The sequence below is a fragment of the Schistocerca piceifrons genome, chromosome 1 (assembly GCF_021461385.2).
Source record: "Schistocerca piceifrons isolate TAMUIC-IGC-003096 chromosome 1, iqSchPice1.1, whole genome shotgun sequence".
Taxonomy (NCBI): Eukaryota; Metazoa; Arthropoda; class Insecta; order Orthoptera; family Acrididae; genus Schistocerca; species Schistocerca piceifrons.
In genome coordinates, this window is record NC_060138.1 from 577,532,442 (window position 1) to 577,559,795 (window position 27,354).

The 27,354-nt window shown below is 41.7% G+C and overlaps 1 protein-coding gene across 4 annotated transcripts in view; it reads left to right on the top strand.

Moving 5' to 3' along the window:
* Nucleotides 1-27,354, top strand: part of LOC124802186 (helicase domino) — a 436,722-nt gene that overhangs the window by 194,414 nt on the left and 214,954 nt on the right. For all 4 annotated transcript variants that reach the window (XM_047263133.1, XM_047263131.1, XM_047263130.1 and 1 more), the window contains 2 exons: nt 9,979-10,148; nt 22,212-22,408. In XM_047263133.1, coding sequence (XP_047119089.1) covers nt 9,979-10,148; nt 22,212-22,408 — 367 coding nt within the window. The remainder of the gene's footprint in view (nt 1-9,978; nt 10,149-22,211; nt 22,409-27,354) is intronic.

Below are 27,354 nucleotides of genomic sequence, written 5' to 3' on the forward strand. Positions count from 1 at the left end.
CCTGACACTCCTCAGGCCATACGAATTTCACATCATTCCTCATTTTGTTGCATAACAGTCCATCACATTTGCTAAATAGCAATTGTGTCCTGTACTGTTTACAGTCACTTTTGGCGCTCTGTGCTGCCTGCAACTTCTCAAGACAGTCAGTCAGAATTTTAACCACTGCTACCTGCTGCTTAATGCATCTGCATCACCATGCTTCGTACCTTATCTGCGTACTGTTTCGTAGTTGAATTTGCTAATTCTCAGGGCCCATCTTGCCAGCCTACTAGATGGGTCCTTGAATTCCAGTAACCACTTCAAAGTAGTGTGGTCAGTCACTACTCAAAATTTTTTCCCATAAAGACAACATCTAAAATACGTGACACTGTAAATGAGGCTCAACATCTCTTTCTCTATCATTGAATAGTTCTCAGTTGCATTAAGCTACAGGATGCCCTTCACCATTAATCTCTCAGTTTAAAACAAATCCCAAAGCATGATTAGATGCATCACATTAAAGGTAAACTCCTCCTGAAAGTCTGGAAGTACTAAAACTGGGCTGGATGTCAAAACTTCCTTTAATTCTTCAAATGCAGCTTGACACTCTTCTGTCCATATGAATTTTGCTCCTTCGCGTAGCAACTGCATGAGTGGTTGTATTATGTCAGCAAGCCCTTCGCCAAATTTTCTGTAGTAATTTGAGATTTCCAAAAAATGTCACATTTCCTTGGGCACTGGGGACTCTCATACAGCTTGTAGTAGCCTCAGGTCTGTCCTCACTCCATTTTTACTGCTTGTGGTTCACACTTTTCTTGTTTAATTCATCCTCATCTGTAATGTCTAAACCCACTATCAACATGTCCTTCCTTAATTTCACTTTGTAGACACCGAAATTATCTGTATTCTCAGATACCACTTTCCCACCACATCTTTTTTGTGCACACACACGCTTGCTGGATCCGGTATATAGTTTTCTTCCGGAGGCTCTACAGCACATAACGCACCCACAGGTAGATTTGACTCCTCCACATTCACCCAAAGTGACTTCCCAGTACCACGTGGCACACAGTTGTACAAATCAAGTGTACCCCTCTGCGGGTCCGGGGGTTAGAATAGGCCCGAGGTATTCCTGCCTGTCGTAAGAGGCGACTAAAAGGAGTCTCTCCCCCTCAAGGGGGTAATTAGCGCCTGTGTCCGGAGACGGACGGTTCCACGACCTATATTTGTGGTCATTTTGGTTTTTCACTTCTTCTCGTTTCTTCCTTCCTTTGGTTGGTTCCTTTCTTTGTTCTTCTCCATCTCACTGTCTTCCTTACTCTTTCCCTTGTCTTCTTCTCCTTGCCTTCTTCTCCTTGCCTTCTCTGGTCTCCACCTCGGCGTTTGAGACAGTCTGTCCTCTCTCTCTTCTTTTTCCTCTTCTTCCTTCCTCCCTGTGCGCGCCTGAAGGCCGACCCACGCGTTCGCACGCGTAGCCGGTGACGGGGTAACGCGTAATTCCCTGCCCTGGGTAGACAAGTAAGGCACGCACGTACCCCCTGGTAAAGGCCAGGCCCAGGAAGGGGTGATTGCCTGAGCTGATACCTTCTGACCGCGCCGATTGGTCCCTTCGTCTGTTTCTTGGGAGGTGTCACCTGAGGTGTCAACATTCACCTAAGGCGGGAGTGCCCTCTGAGAGGGTCCCCACAAGGAAGGAGCACGCCATCGGAGACGCTGGCAATCATGGGGGATTCCTCCGCAATGGCTTTCTCTTCTTCTTCTCTCTCGACTTCTGCCCATAAACGGAAACTTGACCAGCCACCAGTGACAAAAGTACTACTGCCTGCCCCACAGTTCCTCGTAGTTTCTCAATCTGAGGATGGCAAGGATTTTTCCTCTGTCAGCCCTTCCGTTATCCAGAAGGGCGCAGATGCCATAGCCGGATCTGTCAAGTCATGTACCAGGTTGCGTAATGGTACCTTGTCACTAGAAACTGAGAGCGCCTTTCAGGCACAAAAACTGCTTTGGGCCACACTCCTGTACACGTTCCCCGTCCGGGTGGAGGCTCACCGAACTTTGAATTCGTCTCGTGGTGTGGTATATACTAGATCACTCGACGGATTGACTGACGAGGAGATTCAGTCTTTCCTCGCTGAGCAGGGCGTGACGGCTGTCCATAGGGTCATGAGAAAGGTCAACAATGACCTTGTACCGACCCGGACACTTTTCTTGACCTTTGATAGTGTTCAGCTGCCATCGCGCATCAAAGCGGGCTACGAGGTTATTTCTGTTCACCCCTATGTCCCGACACCTACGCGCTGCTACCAGTGTCAGTGTTTTAATCACACTCGCCAGTCTTGTTCCAATGTGGCTAAATGTGTCACTTGTGGCAGGGATGCCCATGAGGGTGACTGTCCACCTTGTCTCCTCGTTGTGTGTACTGTCAGGGTGACCATGCAGCGTCCTCCCACGACTGTCCCATCTATAAGGATGAACGCTGTATCTAAGAAATTCGGGTCAAAGAGAAAGTGTCCACCTCGGCTGCTCGCAAGCTATTTGCTAGTAGGAAGCCTACGCTGCTCCCAGCGGGGAAATACAGTACTGTCCTCACCTCTCCTCGGACTACCAGGGAGGTGGCAACCCAGACATGCGGTCTGACATTCAGCACCACGGTCGTCCGTTCGGCCAGTGCTAAGATCGCGCGGTTGACGTCTCCTCTTCCTCCCGTCACCCCACAGACACAAGCCCCTTCATCAGCTTCTGCCAAGACGAAGACCCAGAAGTCAGATGCACGGGCCTTCAAGAAGGAACCGTCCCTTTGCAGACTTCCTGCGTACCTCGAACTCCCAGCCATCGACCAGTACTTCCACCAAACGACCTTCCAAGAAGGCTCATAGGAAGCTCAGTTCTCTTTCTCCGCCACGGCGCATTTCTTCTCCTGCGCGCTCCCTTCACCGGCGGAGGAAGCTCCCCCTCCTGGCCATCTTAGCTCGAAGCCGGGCCCTCAGCGGCCTTCGAGGTGACCCCTTCTTTCATCTTCCTTTTCTTCTTACGATGGCACTTATTCACTGGAATATTCGCAGCATTCGCTCCAACCCAGAGGACTTGACGTTGCTGCTCCGCTTGCACCGTCCGCTCGTCGTAGCCCTCCAGGAAACGAAGCTACGCCCATACGATCATATTGCCTTGGCGCACTACACCTCTGTGCGTTTTGACCTACCCCCTGTGGTAGGTATTCCGGCTCATGGAGGGGTTATGTTGCTGGTCCGGGATGATATTTACTACGAATCCGAATTACTCTCCCCACTTTTACATTTTCCATTTGTACCGTTTACACTCCATCGTCGTCTGCCGTTACCAGGGCAGACATGATGCAAATTATTGCTCAGCTACCTGCACCATTTTTGTTAACTGGAGACTTCAATGCCCACCATCCCCTTTGGGGCTCTCAAGCATCCTGCCCGAGGGGCTCCCTGTTAGCAGACCTTTTCAACCAGCTCAATCTTGTCTGCCTCAATACTGGTGCCCCTACTTTTCTTTCGGACACATCTCACACCTATTCCCATTTAACCTCTCTATATGTACTACCCAACTTGCACGCCGGTTTGAGTGGTATGCACTTTCTGATACATATTCGAGCGACCACTTCCCGTGTGTTATCCATCTCCTGCAGCATACCCCCTCTCCATGCTCATCTAGTTGGAACATCTCCAAAGCAGACTGGGGGCTCTTCTCTTCCAGGGCGAACTTTCAGGATCAAACCTTCACAAGCTGCGATAGTCAGGTCGCACACCTCACGGAAGTCATTCTCACTGCTGCTGAATATTCCATCCCTCACCCTAATTCTTCTCCACGTCGCGTCCCGGTCCCCTGGTGGACCGCGGCATGTAGAGACGCTTTACGTGCTCGTCGATGTGCTTTACGCACCTTTAAACGCCATCCTACAGTGGCGAATTGTATCAATTATAAACAATTACGTGCACAGTGTCGTCGTATTATTAAAGAAAGCAAGAAAGCCAGCTGGGCTGCTTTCACAAGCACCTTCAACAGTTTTACTCCTTCTTCTGTTGTCTGGGGTAGCCTGCGCCGGCTATCTGGCACTAAGGTCCGCTCACCAGTTTCTGGCTTGACGGTCGCAACTGACGTCCTTGTGGCCCCTGAGGATGTCTCCAATGCCTTCGGCCGCTTTTTTGCAGAGGTTTCGAGCTCCACTCTTTACCACCCTGCCTTCCTCCCCCGAAAACAGGCAGAGGAGGCTAGGCCACCTAACTTCTGCTCCTCGAATCGCGAAATTTATAATGCACCATTCACCATGCGGGAACTCGAAAACACACTTGCCCGGTCACAGTCCTCCGCTCCAGGGCCTGATTCTATTCATATTCAGATGCTGAAGAACCTTTCTCCTGCAGGTAAAGGCTTCCTTCTTTGTACTTATAATCGCATCTGGATTGAGGGACATGTTCCCGCATGCTGGCGCAAGTCTATTGTTGTACAGATTCCTAAGCCGGGGAAGGACAAGCACTTGCCTTCCAGTTATCGACCCATCTCGCTTACCAGCTGTGTCTGTAAGGTGATGGAGCGAATGGTTAACTCTCGTTTGGTTTGGCTGCTCGAATCTCAACGCCTACTTACCAATGTACAATGTGGATTTCGTAGGCGCCGCTCTGCTGTTGACCATCTGGTTACCTTGTCGACCTTCATTATGAATAACTTCTTGCGGAAGCGCCCGACCGCGGCTGTGTTCTTCGATTTGGAGAAGGCTTACGACACCTGTTGGAGGGCGGGCATTCTCCGCACCATGCATACATGGGGCCTTCGTGGTCGCCACCCTCTTTTTATTCGTTCCTTTTTAATGGATCGACAGTTCAGGGTACATGTGGGTTCTGTCCTGTCAGACACCTTTCGCTAGGAGAATGGGGTGCCACAGGGCTCAGTTTTGAGCGTCGCTCTCTTCGCCATAGCGATCAATCCAATAATGGATTGCCTCCCAGCTGATGTATCAGGCTCCCTTTTCGCGGACGATTTTACCATCTATTGCAGCGCGCAGCGTATATGTTTCCTGGAGTGCTGTCTTCAGCGTTCTCTTGACCATCTTTACTCCTGGAGTGTCGCCAATGGCTTCAGTTTTTCTGCCGAGAAGACGGTCTGTATTAACTTCTGGCGCTACAAAGAGTTTCTCCCACCGTCCTTGGCTGCCCGTTGTACCCGTTCTCTAAATGTCCTCTATGTTCTCAGTGGTATGTCGTGAGGAACGGATCGAACCATCCTACTTCGCCTATATTGGTCGATCGTCCGCTCCAAGCTGGATTATGGGAGCTTCGTATACTCCTCTGCATGGCCATCCATCTTACGCCGCCTCAACTCCATACAACATCGTGGTTTACGTCTTGCAATCGGAGCGTTTTATACTAATCCCGTCGAGAGTCTTCATGCTGAAGCTGGTGAATTGCCACTCACCTACCGGCGCAATATACTGCTTTGTTGGTATGCCTGTCGGCTACTGTCAATGCCCGACTACCCGTCTTATCGTTCCTTTTTTGGCGACTCTCTCGACCGTCAATATGAGTTGTATGTCTCTGCCCTGCTACCCCCTGGAGTTCGCTTTCGTCGCCTCCTTCAACACCTTGATTTTTCACTCCCTGCAACTTTTCGAGTGGGCGAGAGCCACACGCCGCCTTGGCTCCAGGCTCAGGTTCGCGTTCACCTTGACCTCAGCTCGCTCCCAAAGGAGGTTACCCCCGGTTCGGTATACCATTACCGTTTTGTCGAACTTCGTTCGAAGTTCATTAATATGACCTTCATTTATACAGATGGCTCTAAGACCAATGACGGGGTCGGGTGTTCTTTTATTGTCGGGGCACGAAGTTTCAAATACCGGCTCCATGGCCATTGTTCGGTCTTCAGAGCTGAGCTCTTTGCCCTCTTCCAGGCAGTTCTTTACATCTGCCGCCACCAACATTCTGCTTATGTCATCTGCTCCGATTCCCTGAGCGCACTCCAGAGCCTCAGTGATCCGTATCCGGTTCACCCTTTCGTGCACCGGATCCAACACTCTCTTCAGCAGCTGGTGGACGACGGTTCTCTGGTTAGCTTTATGTGGGTTCCTGGCCATGTCGGTATCCCTGGGAACGAAGCTGCAGATGCTGCGGCCAAGGCTGCAGTCCTCCAGCCTCGGACAGCTTCTTGTTGTGTCCCTTCATCAGATTGTAGCAGGGTCATTTGTCGGCGCATTTTATCGCTGTGGCATGCCGATTGGGCTGCACTTACGGACAACAAGCTTCGGGCCTTGAAACCTCTTCCCGCGGCTTGGACGACGTCCTCATGCCCCTCTCGGTGGGAGGAGGTAGTTTTGGCCCGGTTACGAATTCGACACTGCCGGTTCAACCATCGCCATCTGCTGATGGCTGCGCCGGCGCCGTTCTGCCCATGTGGGCAATTGCTGACGGTCCGCCACATTTTAACGTCCTGTCCGGATTTTACCACACTGCGTCTTGATCTTGGCCTGCCATGTACTCTAGATGCCATTTTAGCGGATGACCCACGAGCAGCTGCTCGCGTTCTTCGTTTTTATCAACTTGGCAAACCTCTCTAAGGATATTTGATTATGCTGCTTTTTTAATCCTATGCCTGTCAGTCTGTCTTTTATCGTGTTTTCCCTTTTAGTTGCTGTTTTAAACTTGTGCCTCGCGGTGCATTCCTAACGTAGTCTGGGCGCTAATGACCATTGAAGTTGTGTGCACAAAAAAAAAAAAAAAAAAAAAAAAAAAAAAAAAAAAAAAAAAAAAAAAAAAAAAAAAAAAAATCTAGTGTTACTTCAGTTGTATGCAGTTCGACTGGTTTGTCCAATATGTTATTTTACCACAATGTACCCCATGTAAGCTATAGCGTGCCTAATTCCATTGCTTTGACCCACTAAGGCTCTATTGGCACACCGGACTGAAGTGGGAATGTGGAACAACATTTTTAGCAGAAGTGAAGTCCACATGGAATACTTGGAACTGAAACAAACTGAAAAGCAATGCCAAGCACATGGACAGGTGCACCAGGCCAAAGGGGAATGCCAAAGGATGCTGCTAGTGGGAGCGGACTGCAGACTGAATGCCAGGATCTGACTACGGAGTTGGAAGGCCTTAGGTACAAATACTAGACCCGTTACATTTGACAAGCAGTCTTAGGTAGTATCCAGTGCCAATCACGAGTCATGTTCTCGAAATATTGTGCATGAACGATGCTGATACCTGGCAGAAAACCTGGAAAATAATGTTTTAAGCAGTAAAAGTTACATCTAAGACACCCCCCCCCCACCCCCACCCCTTACATTTTCACACTTTGTGTGTGACATATGTAGATTATAGGCATCAAAATACTTGTTAGGGCTTGTTGATTATCTAGTAAAAACTACTGATGTAACTGTCATTCATTACATAAATAATAAAACACTACACCAGTTATGTATTTTTTCATTATTAGCAAGACACATTATGAGAATTTATTCTTGTTGAGCGAAAATATTTACGTAAGTATTTTGTATGGTGTTTGCATATCTGTTGTTCTACATTTCTTGCACTGTAGTCACCTTTTCGAGTTTATCAGGTACCGTGACTCCTCAGTTATATAGAAAACCACATGCACAAACTATCACTCACACAGTTTGTTTGTGAAACATCACAAAAAATATTTACAAAAATATTTGGTCTTGACAACTAGAATAAATTATCAAAATAGGTCTTACTAAGCAACAAAGAAATTCATAACTGGTGCTTTGTTTAAACAAAAAATATTTGAGCAACACAAAGTGAGCAAAGTTGTCAGCTAGCACTACCCATGACCAAACAATACACTAAATATGGTTCGAAGAACACAAAGGTGTTAGGAAGAGTGCAATATTTCATGAGTGCAATAGTATTGAGCATGTGGATGTGAGATAGAGAGATTGCACATTAATACTGAGAACATCAAAAACTTTTGAAATATTTTGCACTGCCCGGAAATATTGTGCAATGTGTGGGCAGTAATGTGCAATATCCTTGACAGTCTCTGGCCTGCTGTAATCTTTGGACGTGTTTGTGTTCTCAGTTTAATGTTCTTGTCAACTTCGCTGACTGCAAGAAATTTGAAATGAGCGCTCAGTAAGGAGAGCGAGCATTTTTTATTAGAATGCATAGAGCTGTATAAAGCCACCACACTGGGTAGTACTTGGCAGCGGCTGTACGTAAAGTATGAATTGTTCCCACTTTACCCATTTACTAGTTCAGATTTGCTGAGTAGTGTGCCCTTTGTCTACATTTGTAAACACTACTTGATGACCAGCATCATTTTACATCAATCACACAGCTCTTTTCCCCATAAACATTTTTTTTCATCAAGTGTAAATCACAGGAAAACTATAAACATGTTAACGCGCGATTGGGTGTAAATTAACATTGTGGTTTTAGGAAATTTAATGGGAATGTTAAAAATTGCTGTAAATAGGAGGTAAACATTTATTGTGGGAATGTAAAAGTGGCATTATACTGTACTTAACTATAAGTGGATGTCTTTTGTCACTGCATGTCTGGAAATTAAATCATAAGTAAAAATGTTATGAAAAGAAGAGTTGCTACTCACCATATAGGGGAGATGTTGAGTCGCAGATAGGCACAACAAAAAGACTTTCAGAAAATGAGCTTTCGGCAAACACAAAACACACACGCACCCACACAAACCCAATAATCCACACCTGCATGCGTGCAAACCTGCAACACGCACATGACCGCAGTCTCTGTCTTCTGTGGTCCTTGCCTGAGACTGCGGTCATGTGTGTGAGTTGTGTTTGTGGTGCGTGTGTGTGTGTGTGTGTGTGTGTGTGTGTGTGTGTGTGTGTGTGTGTGATTTTGATGAAGTCCTTGCTGGCCAAAATCTATATTTCTGACACTCTTTTTGTTGTGCCTTTCTGCGACTCAGCATCTGCGCTGTATGGTGAGTAGCAACTTTCCTTTTCACAATATTGTTTCATACCATCCTGGGTGTTCCATTGTTTGATTATAACTAAAAACATATAATAGATCCAATGACCAGTACATGGGCACAAGAACTAGAGTGAACTTTCTTGAACCTTCCTGAACGAGAAAATCCTTAGCCTTCATTTTCTTCCAATGACCCCTTCACTTTATTTTTCTCATTTGTGTACTTTTTTCCCCAGTCTTTGTATATGTGCTCGTGCCCATTCCAACATGTCACGTCCAACAATGTTTGTTATTAGTATAAAAGGAAACGGAAAGTAAATAAATATGAAACCAAACTGCTGCCTGTTATTTACAGACAAAATGTTTAATACTACCTATAGACTCATATAAGGGTAAAAGTGATGATATTACCCTAGCTTATGGAACTATTATTCCTTCCTCAGGCAGAAGAGAGACCCCATGTGCATCCCTCTCATTTAGGGGTCTGAGTGATCTGCCTGTATTCCTTTTTCCTCCCAGAGGAGAGAATTATGGCAAATTATGCCACAATCTCAATTAATGGCTTAATGAATTATTGAAGTATGTCAGCTTTTGCATAAAATTCAAGCCTAGAAAAGTATAACGCCAAAGGATTGAATCCAACAAGCACAGAGGTAAAATGTGCCATGGAACATGTTTCTGGTCACGAACTTTAATGTTAATAGTCTTGTAAGTTAAATAGTTTCACAGAAATTGAAATAAGTTACTGGGAAGTCATATTGTAGTAAAAAATTCAAAAATTCTTATCTTTTATAAACAAGATTTCAGTAAAAGTAGGTGCATCGTTGGAATCGGCAAATTGAAAATAGTGCCTCGATTAATGAATCCACAGCTACCACATTCATATTACTTAGAACATGTATGTAGATTTAAAACTAAGTAAAGAGAAAAAATTAATTATTAACAGGGGTGCAATAAGAACAGATGGAAAGAAGACAGCTTGCTCTGATTCAGCATAATATATTTTCAGCTTTGGTTACAACGCACTTTATAAATACCAAACTTAATGTGTGTCAAATGTTTTTATTTACAGGCAAACTGCAGGTTCTTGATAAGCTTCTAAGGCATTTGAAAACAGAACATCACCGAGTCCTGATTTTCACCCAGATGACAAAGATGTTGGACGTTCTTGAAGCATTTCTTAATTATCATGGGCACATATATTTAAGATTAGATGGGACAACAAGAGTTGATCAGAGACAGGTATGCAGAGCTGTAGATTTGTTTTACTTTGACCTTACGTAAAAGTCAATAACAGATACACAGAATTAGTATCATAATGGCACCAAGAATTCACACATTTTGAAAACACTTCTTGGGCAAATTGTGGTACACAATATAATCTTTCCACATTATTTTTATTTCCTTTTACTTTTTATGTACCTGTCATTTAGACACCTTTTTAAATTCTGAGATAAGAGATCCAGGTTTCATACCAAATGTAGTTCCTATGTATTGGTACATAAAAATTTTGAATAAAATGTGCAATTATAAGGCCAAATTTGTGTTTTGATATACTCTGGCATGAAAAAACTAACATTTGATCACTGTGGTATTAATTTCTGCTGCTATTCTTCCTCAGTTTTGCAGGACTTTGCAACAATAAGAAAATGATTAAATTATCTATGATTTACTGTATTTGTAGAAAGATCAGAGAATTCTCTAAATTTTGCTAGTGTTCATAAAAATTTCCCATGCTTATGGCGTTTAAAATTTACTAACTACTTTTCTGAATACTTTTGTTCTAAGATGCAGCTGTACTTTTGCTGAAAAACTTTTCTTCTTGTACCATATTTTAAACTATTGACAATGTTATAAATTTTTTAGTATAATACCGTATATATGTAAATAATCTGCCCATGTTTTTCCCCAAATTTAAGTACGAAAAACTGGGGTGCATGAAGTAATTGAAGAAAGATGGGTACTGCCCCTCTACTATAGCATTGTTGCGGCCTCGTTCTGTGATGCGTCAATAGCATATTAGAAGTGAAATATTAATCATGTGTTAACTTGTTAATTTTAGCTACAAGTTCTTGTCATCGCTCGTACACAGCAGAGAACATTGGAAACTGTGCAGTAAGAAGAAAGTATGATGTGAGTGTAGGTTGTATTCGCGACTGAAAAAAAACAAATTGCAGTTTCAAGATTCAAACGGTAATTGCCGGACATTTTGTGGCCAAAAATTGAAACATATGGACCTTGAATAAAGGCTCTGTGATGATGTAGTTGAGAAGCGACAACATGGATGCGTGGTGACTAATGAAATATACCAACTCAAATCATTCCTTGAAATGGATTTGGGTTCCATTGCTCAATGCCACCCAGTGATTGCGAAGAAAAGTAGTCAGTTACACACTGAAATCTATTCTTATTCACTTCTTAATAAAATGAAAAAATATGTATTTTCAAATCAAACATTCTTCACCCAAACTCTTCAATATATCTTCCTTATTGTAGCCCACTTTATCCTCACAATCATCTTCTACACCATCTTCTGGAAAAACATGACTGTCTTTAACCCTTTAACTACTTGCGACATATATGTCCATAATAACCTTGCGCTCACTCAGTAGTAACAATATACGTATGTGGCTCAAGTGAATAGCACCTGGAGTACAATTGTCACATACATACATTTTAGTGTTTTAACACAACATTAAGACATTTCTTGACCTGCAGTACTTCATAAAGTTTTAGCTCTATTAAGTACATTAACATTGCTCGTATATTCCAGAACTACCCCTATTAGTTGTGTTTCACTCATTTTGGTGGGATATCAATGTAGAGGCATTTTACAAAGCAGTTCAAACAGGTGGAAATGTGGATTATCAAATGCAGAAGTAGAAGGGTTACTTATGGATAGTGACAGTGAGGGTGAATTTAATTTTTTGTTGTCTTGGACTGAGGATACTGTGGCTGTTGTCGATTCTGGCCATTCAGTATCTCAGGACCAATAAAATCATTCTTCACATTTCCTGCATCTGTCCTTTATGAGTGAAACTGGTGGACAAAAAAAGAGGATGATAACAGAGAAGTTTCCTTAGGCAAAGTACGGAAATGACCAGCACAGTTGCAACTTGCGGGTGGCACACCCTACTGCAAAAAGCAAGTACACAGCTGGCTCAATCTCATCAGTGATAGGATAAATATTATTAAATAATTCACAGACAATTTTCTTATCATGCAAATCACAAGTCTGCACAAAAGAAGTAAGTTTCTCCAAATGCCTACAAAAAGAATGAAATACACCCACTTTCCCAGTTTCCTCACATCATCTAGGGCCTAAGACTTAAACTATGTTCTATAATGAGAAAACCAGAGAAGTAGGAACTGTAACTGCATGTAAATATACAAAGAGAAGTATTGGGAAAGCAAGTCTGTAAAATAGTGGATAGTGGATTTCCAGGCAGCTGAAATACACTCATATTTTTATGAATGGCAGTCCCAAAGTGTTAATAATAATTCACCTATACAACACTACTTCCTGTGGATATCAAAGAGCTTTGAAGCATCCAGTTTTATCATAGCTGAAAATATTGTCCCAATTTAATCATAAAACTGTGGTTCTATATTTTACGTGCTATCTTGGGCTAAGAAACCAAATTAAATATTTGTGGGAATTAATATAAATTCGTAGCAAAGAATTTTGTTTGAATAATGTGTGTTCCCTTGGAAAAACAGTATTTGAAGGAAGAGCTATGACTGGAAAGCCCTATAACCATGGATGATGCATCAGCAGTGGGAAGCAAACGTTATCTAAATGTGCCATTAGCCGTGCCAGAGCCTTTGCGAGCAGAAATATTCTGCCCAACTAGTCTAGAAGCAAATTTCCTATATCATTTCTTCCTGTGACAACAGACCTGATACTACTGTGAGCCAGTTAGTACCAGTACTCTGTTTACCATCCAATATCACCCAGGCTGTGAAAAACTGAAATCGCATCTTTTACCAGCATTGTGATTACCTCTCACCATTCTCGGAATGAAGTACGTCTTACCACAGTTTCGAACCTCATTATTCAAAGCAGGATTTAATTGTCCATATAATGTATGTAATACAGGGTGTACGTAAAGTCTGGGAACACTTTCAATTATTTATTGCACAAGAATCAAACGTTGTACAGATATCATACATATGTCATTTTGACAAGAAACCCTGAAAGCCGCCGCCCCCCCCCCCCCCCCCCACCTCCCTCGTGTATACCGCCACAGCGTAGTTTGGTAATGTGCTGATAGTGCTAGTCGCAAATATGGCCGTGCTACAGAAGGGGACAGCTGTTTCACGAAATGGCCTCCCCGATCACCATATCTCACTCTGAGTGACTTTTTTCTGTGGAGCCACATTAAAGATCTGGTGTATGTACCACCTCTACCATGTGATGTAGCAGAGCTCTGGGAGAGAGAATGCGGGAAGCAACTGCCACAGTCGACAATGCCATGCAGGAATGGGTATGGCAAAAATTCGATTGCCATATTGACACCTGCCAGGTCACTTGTGGTTCGCATATTGAATGCTTGTAAAAAAAGCTTTCAGAGTTTCTCTTCAAAATGCAATATGTATGACATCGGTACAATGTTTAGTTCTTGTGCAATAAATAATTGAAAGTGTCCTGCAACCCGAAGGTCATTACCTTGTGTGCAGCTCAGATGCATGACTTGCCTTTAGTTGATTTTACGTGAGCAACTTTCTTGTTCAAACTGATGGTTGTGTGGCACATGTCAGAGTGTAAATCAGCCACTGACCATGTCACGGGTGAGTCGATAATTTCAATTACCAATTGAATGCCCTGAACGTGGAATTATAAAATTCTGAATATGCCAAAGACTGTACATGCGCAGTAACAGCTAACTGTGGCATCATCTACTAATGCCAAAAGTTAACTAATTCTCGCTGTTCCCTACTCATATTACAATAAAAAATTTTGTGCTTCTGTGTCTACTTAATCTTTATTTGTTTTTGTGACCCTTTGCAAAGGTTGCACAAGGACTTCATAGTTTCCCTACAAATGATCTTCCACAAGAGAGATCAAATATCTGAAATTAAGCATTTATTTAGGTTTTATAGCAATTGGACAAAAGGAAATACTTACACTGTGTGTAAGTAAGAACGTAAACAGATGAAAAACTTTTTAAATTAAAATTGTTTCAACTACGATAAAGTCAGCCTTATAGAAAAAATGTTTTGGATGTTGTTTGTAATTTAGGAAGGAAACAAGATGCAAAGGATGAGGCAAAAAGATACTATGTGCCGCCTTATAACTATTGTTTGGGCAGCTCTTTTTCCTATTCTTTCATTTCTCATTAGTGTGGGGAATTTACCGTACAATCTTATCAGTAACATCCACTATGAATTTGGATCTGGTCATTAATTAATAAACTCCTCTATCATTGCTAGTTTATGAACTGTGCTACTATATTCAGAATTTTCTTGAAGATGGGTAGTTCCTCACAACCTTACTCTCACTGCAGACAACACTTGGAAACACACAATTATGACATGGGCTTGTAAATGCAAATGACCATGTATGACAAGTGGGACTCAGTACAAAATATAAACACTCGGGGCACTGCTTGCCTCAAGTAGGTGACTGGGAGAAAAGAAATTCACTTGTATAAAAGGGGCTTTATACACCCACCCATCACCTTTTACTGCGGTCTGCTTCCAGGTCCCAGGCATATCCTATCACACAAGAGGTACATTTACTGGTCTTTTCCGACAACTGTATCGTTATATTCATCTTTCTCCTCCTGTCATTTTCCACATTGCTCCTCCCCTGTTGAAAACTGTGTACTTACTTTTCTCTCTAAACACCCCCCTCTCTCTCTCTCTCTCTCTCTCTCTCTCCAGCCTCTCCTTCAGTGCATATCTCATATCTTGCCCCGTCTCAGTTCTCACACTTACTTCCTTTCCACTTGCATCTCTTGGTGTGCGTTATGTTGTGACGTGTGTATGGGGAGGGGGGGGGGGGGGGGGGGGTGAGCTTAATCCAGAAAAAAGGAGTAGCTAAAAACTGATAATGCCTTAATGCTCTTATGTATGTAATCGCCACAAATCAGTCAGTTTTATGTGACTGACTGCCATTTTTTTGTTATTATCTCTATACATTCTCATCATTTGTTACCTTCCTGGCAGTTTCTCCTTCGTCTTCTTCTCATTCCTGGTTAAAGATCTATAGTAGCAAAGCTTGTCCTTTTACTCTTCATCAAATTGTATGATTTGCAATTTTGCAAGGAATAGGAGTAATGGTAACAATTCACTGAATAGTTGAGTTATTGAGCTGCTGAGTTGTCAACAGGCATATAAACAAGAGTGAGAGTTTTGCTAGCTATTGAATGAATCCTTAGACTATACATACACCTGCACATCTAAATTGTCTTGGCTTACTACATTGTACCAGTAATGGAATAGCATACAAGCTTGAAGTGTTCTTTAGAGCACACAGAGGTGGACTTACATATTTCCATCTCCACAAAGCTACAAGGTCTTGTGTGCCCTCAACGTGACTGGTTAGGATTTTCCAGTATTGTCTAACTACTTAATTATCTCACTCCTTTATTTAGGTAGGGAGGAGGGACAAAACCTGTCTGCAGTTGAGAAACAAACTTTCGATTAACAATGTAGGGAAAAATAGATTGCTACCTGACATAAAGATTACTTGCCATATTGCAGACAGGCACAATTAAAAGATGCGTACACATAAGCTTTTGGCCACATTCTATGCCAGAGAAAAGAGAAAAACACACCATTCATTCACACAAGCAAACACAAATCACGCACACATGACCGCCAACTCTGGCAACTTGGGCCAGACTCTACATTTTCCCACCATCTGTTTCTGTTTTGAATATAATTATATACATATTTTTAATTTTTGCTGCATGGGATGAAGGCTGTTTCACACTATCCCATTCTTCTCAAGATTGTCACTTCAGCTAAATTATTGGAGATGCCTGTTTAAGTAAAAGGACAGTGTTGTTGTGGTTGAACTGGATCAAGTGAGTGTAGAAAATTCATTGTAATCTACTAATCAGTACACAAGGTAACATAGCAAGTATGTGATTATGGAAGTAATCATTCTAGCGGCAAGACTGGCCCACTTTGCAGTCATTTTGCAAGGATGGCCCTCTTCACAATCATGTCAGATTGTAATAGTTTTGGAAAAACAGTAAGATATACAGCATCTCTTAGCTCTGCAATGGCTCTCTCTGTATTACAGAAAATGGATTGTGGTTATATCCTTCTACAAGGCTCGAATGGAGTTCCTACCACCTCCAGTGATGAGGAGGTTACCAGAAAAAATATGAGCACTCATTCCCGAGGTGCACTCGCATGTTATCTTTCACATGTCTTGCACATTTTAAATATGTTTCACTTTGAGATGACAGTCAGAGTTGAGAAAAGTTCAACAGAGAAATCCCAGAGCACCTCCCAACATGTTATCATTTCCTCTTGCGTCTCTCAAACTGACGTTAAGAATGTCAAGAGATTTCTACTGAAATGCGATGCATTCATTTCATGCAGTTCATTTGAGTTTTCATGCAGTTCATTTGAGTGCCTGTGCTAATCCATGTGCTTATGTTGCAGGAAGGATTTTCCTGCCTAATAATTTCAAGTTGTAATTGATAATAAGACTGGACCATGTCCTCCTCTTCTATTAACATTGACACGATTCCTGAAAAGTAGAAGTCAAGACCAACGTCTTCCTGTGCTCTGATTTCAGCCATAATCTACCCAACTCTTGTGGTTTTCCAACACTTTTACTGGGAAGCAGGCCATAAGTACATACAGTTTGATTGAAATTGCTCTATGTTTTTCTGAGTTGCGCTCTCATGTCACCCGCTTCCCTTTCTCTACACTCATCCCATCTCTAGGAATGCCAGGGTTGTCATACTGAACAGGCTTCAAAAGAGCCAGTGGCACCGACCGACCGATGAGTCATTCTCAGCCAGTAGGTGTCTTTGGTTGTGGATATGGAGACGCATAGTGGTCAGCATGCGGCTTTCCCAGCTATTGTCAGTTTTCAAGATCGAAGCTGCTACACCTGTCAAGTAGCTCCTCAGTTGGCCTCATAATGGCCGAGTGCACACTGCTTGCCAACGGCATTCAGCAGACCCAGGTGGTCACCCATTCAAGTGCTAGCCAAGCCTTACAATGCTTAACTTTGTAATCTGACGGGAACCGATATTACCACTGAGGCAAGGCCGTTGGTGCTACAGTTGCAATAGATGTGCCAAAATACCACTTAACATAATGCCTTACATTGTAAATTTTGGTTTTTGCCCAGCGTATTATTTGTGGGTTTTACTGTCCTATCCTCATCACCATATAAATAATCTGTGGGCTTGATCAAATCTTCTCGTGACCCTGACACACAACAACACTTGTGCATCAACCTATTTGTAATGAAGTCAGCGTTAACTTGGTGGCATTGTGTATACTTCAGAACTCTGTATTCCTTCAGTGTGTAGATGAATGAAAATACTCATAAAGTAAGTGTTTTGTGCCTATATTATTGTACATCTGATGTGTATCATAGAATGAGGCATAGTATACGTGAATTACTTTCAATTTTCTTTCATGCCCTGCTGGTGCAGTGTTACTTTTAATTCTGCTAGCAGTGATTGGAGAGACTGAACAACGAAGTATTGGTAATCCTTGTATTGGTTGGTTTTATGGGCTGGGAGAGATATTTAACTTCATCTGCATGCTTTCAAATAATGCATTATACCGAGACCACCGAAACTTTGTAGTTGACATGTGCATTTCAGTGATTAATTCTTCTCGCGTTATCAACCGAGTGGTGGCATCGTCATGTCACAACGTTTCGATGGGTTTTGTACCCGTCATCTTCTGGCATCTTCGCCAGAAGATGACGGGTATGAAACTCATTGAAACATTGCAACGAGACGATGCCTCCACTCGGCTGATAACCTGAGAAGAATTCATCAGTGGAATACGCTGAGAAAGACTGCAATCGTATATATGTGTTTCAAGTTGGTAGCTTATCTTGTTTAACAAGTGAAGAATGAGAAGTACGAGGCGTCAGGCATATGACACGAACCAATCTCAGCACAATTCTTGCTTCTGGTTGTGACGTCAAAGCTCTTTTGTTGCCAGCTTTGTTTTGTGTTTACATGAACAGCATGCATTTTGATTGTTTTCTACTGTGTGCCTGCGTCGTTCTGTGTTTTTAGAAAATTCTGACTTGTGAAAAATGCCACAGAAAATACTTTATTCACTTAGTGCTAATCCTTTGTGTCGAGGGTGTGCTAAGGTGGCTAGAACAGCCGGTGGGTTGAGGGGGGGGAGGGGGTGGGGGGGGACGGGGAAAACTGGAGTTTTTTTGCATTAGCTCATCAATAGACAGCCATCAGTTTTTTGCCTATTTATTAATGGAATGCACATCAAAATTCTGGGAGTTAGTGCAAGAACAGGAATAAACAGTCGAGTGTTACTGTAGAAGTTGAGAGATTAGACAAGATGTAATGATTCCAAGGCGTCTGGATCAGATAATGTATTTTTAGTGACTCCTGGAAAGAAGAAAAAGCAGTCTCACGAACTTAGATTGTTTCCAGACTGATGCACTTCAGAGACGTACTTATGCTTACTACAGCAGGAAAGAGTATCCTACCATAGCAAAGTTGCTGATGTCATTAAAAGAAAATGAACTTTTCAATGATGGTTAAAGTCACTAAAAATTATGCTGAAAGTATGGACTCCTATTAGAAAGCACTAGCCGGACGCTATTACAGGGTGTATACGACCCTGGACAGCCGGGAGATCTGGGAAAGACCCGGGAATTTTTTCATCCGGGAGAAAACCGGAAAAATGGGGGAATTGTTTTAGAATTCTGGGAATTTTTCTTTGTTTTAGTTGTCAGTTAAATTTTTGTGATTTTGACTGTAAGAACCAATTCTCGAACAAAGGATGTTACTGTATCCCGCGACTGCAGAATAATACTGCAGCAACAAAACATGAACACGAGGGGGGGGGGGGGGGGGGGGGGGGGGGGGGGGAGAAAATAAACTTTAGTTGCAAAGGAAGTGCACCATATACAACAACAAAATAGTGCTCATACAACTGTCTACCGACAACAAAGTGAGTCAAAGGCTTTAGGAAGACTGCAATGCTTCATAACAACAAATTGCCTCCGATGAGCGTGTCGTGACAACTGTTTTAAATTAAATTAGTTTGAGCAGTTGTGGGTGTGCTCTTGCACATGCGCAGTTGAGCTGCATATGAGTATCTTCTCCCACTTCTGGTTACAGAAGTGTGGCTGGGCGCCACTACTTTAATATTACCCCGGTTCGGAAATAATAGTAAATCTGGGGCTGAAGCACAGAGCAGTCTGAGTTGTGGTGGGGAGGTGGGCCATCTCCACGTGACCCTATGTTTACGTCCAGTGATTATGTTGTTTCCTCTTCATTTGTTGCTCTCACATTAAATGATAACAAATCGGATTTTTGTGACCGGGAGCTATCAAATGAATTAAAATACGTTTGCATAATCACGGAAGGCCAAAATATGTTATTAGTTTTCAGATATTATTTCCAACTTTCTGACAGTCAAGCATTAATCGCCTTGCGTAACAATGAAGTTATTTTTGCTGGTTTGCTAAAGAGATTTGACTTTCATTAACCTGTTCTGCTGAGGCAGTCAATTTGTTTGAAACGAAGTATTTAATTTCATACTATTGACTAGTTTCAACTGTTTGCTGCATTTCAAGTGCACATATGGCATTATGCCATAATAAAGAACCAAACATGAGATAATACGGTACTGGTACTCCAAGAAAATTTACATAGGAGTGTGCATTTTAAGCCGATTTGTGTATTTTAGTATGGTTTGTGAAATTCCGACGCTTTTGACGTATCATCTGATGTCTTGTTTCTTTTATGACATAATGTAAGATCTTTTAATGTTTTACACGTACCAACGTATATATGGGCTTCCTGCGTCATCGTAGCTGCGCAAGCGCGGTGACGCCTCTTATCTGGCGCTCTCTTGCAACTGCTGAAACGAACCTATTTCTAACAGGTCGCGGGAAAATATTACGAATGGTGGTTTGAAAAGCATTACATTCAAGGCAAAATTCCTTTTGCACAAGGTGAACTATGTGCAAGAATGTATGATGAATTTCTTAAATCACAAAGCGTTTGACTATGATTTAAAAATAAACTCTTTGAGGACGATGATTTAGAAGAATTTCGAGCCCAGAAGATCAGACATTTACGTCGTTATTAACAATTTTACTGGCACATTTGTGTGTTGTATCTTAAAGTGTAACATGCGCAAGAAAGATCAACATTATATGTGGAAGCTTAACTTTTCTTCCAGCTTATAAATCTTCGAGACCAATATTATATGTGAATGCTAGGTATATTAATTTAAACCATTAACTTTTCTTATTTGTGTGTTCGCACTACTTAAGAGTGATCTTGCTGTCGGCTGACTATATCACATGTCCTATGCTGTCATCAGCTGGCGAGATCATGTGACAAGAGTTATGACTGGCTTACAAAAGCCCATCATAATCTCGATTTCAATGATTCGGAAAGTGACATGCGTTGTTTGGCGGAATGCGAATTTATACCTTCGTAATTGGAAAATATGCAGCGTACATCTTGCTGCACATCTAACGTCTTTCAAAGTCAGGTTATTACCTTAAACACATAGATGACACACCTATTAAAACAGTTTTATGTCCCCACAACAATTGTAATGGGCAATGCTCCATATCTTTCAGTGATACTGAACAAAGCCTCAACCACAGATAACTGCAAATAAGTTAATGGTGCAGTGGTTACACACACAACATGTTGCCACAGATATGAGCATGACAAAGCTTCTGTTATATTCACTTGTTAAATAAAATAAGCCTATGATAATTACATATGTAGTAGACGAAATCACAGTGGATCAGTATCGTACTGTAATAAGGCTGCCACCGTATCACTGCAGTTTCAACCCCATCGAGTTAGTGTGGAGTGATGTGAAGACATACATAAGGAACAATAATAAGTCCTTTACAGTAACATAGGTGAAGCTCCTGTGACAGTGGGTGTAGTCTTATGGACGAAAAAAGTCAAGCACATTGAAAAACTTATTCGAGCAGCACAGACAATGAAAGGTATCATTAGTGTCTATGAACAGGTAATGATTTGTCTTGGTGATGATGAATATGGTTTAGGCGCTGATTCCGGCAACAGTGACGATGGGGAGCTAGGTATAATTGCATCGTTGTCGCTGTAAATTGGTGAGTGAAAAGGTATGGATATAGGTTACTTATAGCATCACTGTCATAATAAAACTTAGAGCAAGAAGTTACTGTCTTTGTTATTATTTATTTTGTAAACTATGTACCATATTGTTTTCAAGATATCAGTCATCATCAAATACTTATTTCCTGTATTTCTTTGCTCTGATATTGAAAATGTGTGCTTTGTTATGTCTACAGTATTATGCGATTGTTTATTTGCTGTCGTTGCGGTAGCAACTAAAAAATGATTGCTCAATAGCTTACATTTACAAGGTGGAATGGAAATCCATATCATCTGGCATGTGTATAGAGGTTGCTGTTGCAACATTGCTATTGCAGTATAGCCAATCTAACTTGGCGTGATGTGAACTGTCAAGTGCAATGTGTCGCCGGTGCAAGTATAGTAGTCCTATATAAGTAGGCTGCATCCGTCTTGCCTTGAATGTCACTGCCTTAAATTAACAGTATTTATACTTTTGTAGCTAGAAACCTGTGCATAATCCATAGCCATAATTAATCTTTGGAAAGTAACAATGGAACAAATGGACTGCCATGAAACTGAGACCCACGCCATCACACAGCTATCTCCAAGTTTTAAATGCAAAAAGTAACCAGCTGAGCACATGCAGTACACAGGTGTGGAGACTCAGCACCTGTTTTTCACATTTGCTCATATCCGTGCACATTGTATGATCTCAGCAATGTTCATTTTAGCCATGCAAATGCACCCTTGATGATGATGATGATGATGATGGATGATGATGATGATGACAAGTTTGAAACTTTCTGGCTGACCACAAGTGTTCAGCTCTTAGATGCCATGCCAAACTGACGACAGAAAAAGTTGTACTAGATGCTGTTTGAGCTTTTTCTGACAATCCTCTTGGAAGTTTAACTTCGCTTACCCCAGTGTTTTAGTTTCACTCTTTTGTGTAGCCATGATTATTTATTGTGTTTATTTCAAATGTAACATTAAAAAAATGGTTCGCATATTCTTTTTTTTCCAGCTTTTGATGGAACGTTTCAACGCTGATAGGCGCATATTTTGCTTTATATTATCTACCCGCTCTGGTGGTATTGGCGTAAACCTAACTGGAGCAGATACTGTAATATTTTACGACAGTGACTGGAATCCAACAATGGATGCCCAAGCACAAGATCGCTGTCACAGAATTGGCCAGACAAGAGATGTACACATTTACAGGTAATTTAAGCACCGTAATATTCAGTATTCCATTCGAAAAACATGTAAACATATGTGACACTTTTTATTATTTTGTTTTCTTATTATTCTAGCATATTAAGTTCAGCATTGTTCTAGTCTGTTAGGTTCGCTAATCTTTGCTGAGTTAGAAAGAGAATTGTTGTTTAGAAGTGATTTCTTTGGCAGTGAACAGAATTTCTGTGTTAATTATGGCTGTTGTAATTAAAGTCATTTGCATGTTATTAGACTCCTCATGATTCTATATGCTGGGGTGAATTATACTTCAGTAGCAGTACTTTGTGACGAAGAATCATGTCAGAATAATACGAAAATGTACAGCAATAATTGAAACTCGTGGATGGAGCAGTACATGAAAATGGAAAGTCAACCACTCTCCTATAGCAAACCAGTGAGTGGAGCACAGAAACACAAAACAGAAAACAGCATTCACAGTAGCTTTTGAACACTAGCTCCTTTTCTTGCATAAGTGGGCACATTCACCCCCCCCCCCCCCACCCCCACACACACACACACACACACACACACACACACACACACACACACACAGCCAAACATAATATGCAGTTAACTTAACAGTTATCTCTTAGTTACATTAAACTCAGTATTGTTAATCAGTTGTGCCATGGCAATGGGAGTGTTTGTTTACGTGTCTATGCTGATCCACCTTCACTGCAGAGTGGGTGGTGGGTGGTAACATGTACGTGTCGCTTGAGGCAGAGGGTCAATATGGATGCTGGCCATCTGGACTCGCCTATTTGCCATGTGAGTTAATAGGTGGCTCTCCTTCATCAGGGTCTGAGAAGACACATACGAGCAGGAGATGGGGACCTCCAGTATTAGGGGCATTGTGGAGCCCCTTAGCTAGGTACTGTTCAAGACTGGAAAGAAGGCCAGTGTGTACTTGGTATGTCTGCCAGTGGGACTCATCCGACATATGGAGGTGGCCTTATCTGCAACTATTGAGTGTGCAGGGTGCAGTTGTCTGCAAGTTGTGGCTCATGTCGGCATCAACTATGATTGTTGCATGGGTCCTGAGGCCATCCTCAGTTCATACAGGCTGATGCTATAGGTGGCGAAGGCTGCTGGCTTAGTGTGTAAGGTGCAAGCAGAGGAATGTATATTGGAAAGACAGATTAGATACCGTAGGAGTAGTAGTGTTTATTGCAGTCTAAAAAAATTGTGTCTCTATCGAGTTTGAAATTGAGTGTGACTGTGAAGTTATCTTGTCATGTAGAACAGATCTAGATGAAACCAAGCTAATTGTTGGACTCTTTTACCAGCCACCTGACTCCACTGTGACAGTTCTAGATTCATTCAAAGTAAGTCCACGGTCAGTAATGCATAAATATCCAGATCATACAATAGTAGTTGGAGGCAGCTTTAACCTACTGAGCAAAGACTGGGGCATCTGTGAATTCAATGCAGGGGGTACAGACAGACAATCTTGCGAAGTACTTTTGAGCACATCTCCGAAAACTGTCTTGAGTAGCTGGTTCGGCGGCCCACATATGGTGGAAGTACCTTAGTTAAATATGGCAGGACGATATCAATGGTGTTGGTGTAGACGTGAATGTTACTGATCATGATGTTGTCATAGCAACTTTGGCTACAGAGGTTAACGAATCAGTCAAGAAGATTAGGAATCTGTGTAAACTTTGTTTCAGATAGAAAGAGCACATATACAGTTGTTAGCATTTCACTTAAACAATGAATTGATGTAGGGGAATATTAATAAACAAAACTAATAAAATAAAATAAATAAAATTAGTACTTGACAAGGCTACATCAGGAGGTATAAAACATGAAGAGTGATACACAAACCAATTAAAAGAAGAAACAATTATCAATGTAACTACAGAATACATAAGGAACTTAAGAATATCAATAAGATAAACAGAAATAAATAAATGCAGGTAAATGGAGGCTTGAGGGAACATACAGTAAATGCAATCTTTGAGAGAGTGGTGGTACTGTATTTTAGCATTAACATTATATTCAAAATAGTGGCTATGTAACAGTTTGCATTAAATAAATGAACAAAGTAAAATGTGAACAATATTTTATGAGACAAAGAGGTGTTAAACATGGACATTAATGCAAGTACCAGTTAAAGAAAGCCTTAACTACTGAAACTACAGTGTATATGGAATACATAGACAACTTCGATAAAACAAAAGAACTTAATGAATACGGGAAAATGGAAATATGTAGGAACAGACAGTATGGGAAGTAGTGAATAACGGAGATGATTATATAAAATTTAGGAGAGGGGAAGTGTTGAGCTGTTTGGGGTCATTTAGGATTAGATCCGGACAGTGAGCAAGATGTTTTTTAATTTCCAGGGCTTCCAGCAGGTTGACTTTATGGCCTTTGTTTGCTAAGTTAACTTGGTTCTGTCTCCAAATGAACAAAAAGTGCTTGAGAAAGCTTTTAAATATGCTCCCCCGAACCCTCCATCAGGAAAACAACCGGATGTTATGAAAGTAGGTATTGAATATGCTCTAACGAAAGACACCACTGCAAAATATTTAGTTGCCAATGCACTAAAGAATGAAACCAAATTTGAAACATCTCACGGTCTGTTGACTTTCATGCCCTCGAGTCTTTAAAACAGGAATTGTAACACCAAGATATCAATGCCACAAAATCTGATAAAGGCAGCAGTATTGTACTTTCGAACAAATGTGATTATGTGGATAAAGTTCGTCCAGTTGTATCATCATTCACTACTCCATCTTACAAACTAGCTAGTAAACTGGATGTCCTAATTAAGAGCAAGACTAATTTCAAACCAAAGCATGGTATTTCAAACTCTGTGGACCTAGTAAATAAGTTAAAAGGTATATCTGTCTCCCACAATGATAAATTGGTATCCTTTGATGTCTGCAGTTTGTTTCCTAACATACCACTGGTAGAATGCATTGATATTCTGACAGAGCTGTTGCACGTGTCTAATGTCAATCCTGTGGAATTGAATGACTTGAGACTGGCCACACAGACTTGCCTGGCACAGAGCTATTTCCAAGTTCCAAGTCACTCTTTATAAACAATTAGATGGCTTAGCTATGATGGTTCCCCTCTTAGTCCACTGTTGGCTGAAATATTTTTGGATCATTTTGAACAACATTTTCCAAAAACAGAACCTTTAGATATGTAGATGATGTCCTGTGTATGTGGACTGGTACTACTAGACAACTCAATATATTTTTGAAAAACCTGAACAGTCAACATAACAACAAATCCATAATCTCACCATTGACAGTACACACACACACACAGCTTCAAAATGTATAGAAGAAAAACTACAACTACAGGCACAGTAATACCTTCTTGCTCACAACACCCCATAGCTCACAAACATGCAGCTTTCCAGTCAATAGTACACCATCTCATACCTACCCGTATGTCCAGAGATGATTTTGAAGCAGAGTTAGATACAGTAAAATTTATTGCCACAGCCAATGGCAACCGCCAGTTCTTATTGGCCACATCCCGCACAGGAAACAAAAATGGAAAATTATACTCCTCCTCTATGCCCCACCTGCTTCCCCATCCACTGTCTGCAAGAAATGGTGTACACTACCATTTCTAGGTGAGGTATCACAGATTGTTGCCAAAGCACTGAAAGCTTGCAAGTATAGGCTTTCCTACTATGTTGAGAACATGACAGCCCAGTGTGTTTTTAATAGCAAAGATAAAACCCAGTTATTATCCAACAGTGGGGTATACAAAATCACCTGTTCTGATTGTGACAAATTTTACGTCGGTCAGTCAGGCAGAGACATAGCAACTAGGCTGGCTGAACATGAATGCAGGTGGAGGTTATAGAATTCTGACTCCTCATTTGCTGAGCACAAACTGTGTGAGGGTCACAACTACCAGCTAGTGCCCCATGTACGAGGGTCACTCCAAAAGAAATGCACACTATTTTTTTTTTTTTTAATCTATCTTTTATTCTACATGTTTGAAAGTTTTACAGTGTGTAGATACATCCTTTAGGAACAAAATTTTCATTTCTCCACGTAATTTCCATCTCTCTCAACTGCCTTACGCCATCTTGGAACCAGTGGCTGCATACCCACTCTGTAAAATTGTGCACCAACCTGTTGGAGCCACTGTTTGGCAGCATGCACAAGGGAGTCATCATCTTTAAACCTTGTTCCACGAAGAGTCTTTCAGTTTCCCAAAGAGATGATAGTCACATGGATCCAGGTCAGGACTGTAAGGCGGGTGTTTCAGTGTTGTCCATCCGAGTTTTGTGATCGCTTCCATGGTTTTTTGACTGACATGTGGCCGTGCATTGTTGTGCAACAGCAAAACATCCTGCATTTGCCGATGCGACCGAACACGATGAGTCGAGCTTGAAGTTTCTTCAGTGTCTTAACATATGCATCAGAATTTATGGTGGTTCCACTTGGCATGATGTCCACAAGCAAGAGTCCTTCGGAATCGAAAAACACCGTAGCCATAACTTTTCCAGCAGAAGGTGTGGTTTTGAATTTTTTTTTCTAGGTTGAATTTGCATGATGCCACTCCATTGATTGCCTCTTAATCTCTGGTGAATAATGATGGAGCCATGTTTCATCACCTGTCACAATTCTTCCAAGAAATTCATCTCCACCATTCTCATACTGTTCCAAAAGTTCGCTGCATATTGTTTTTCTTGTTTCTTTGTGAGCCACTGTCAACCTCCTGGGAACCTACCTGGCACAAACCTTTTTGAACGCCAACACTTTCAGTATTCTGCAAACACTTCCTTCCCCTATCCCAATGTAGCATGACAGTTTGTTCACTGTGATGCGTCTGTCAGCAGTCACCAATTCGTTAACTCTCTGCACATTGTCTGGAGTGTGTGCAGTACGTGGCCTGCCGCTGTGAGGACAATCCTCAATATTGCCGTGCCCGCTTTCATCACGTAACCTGCT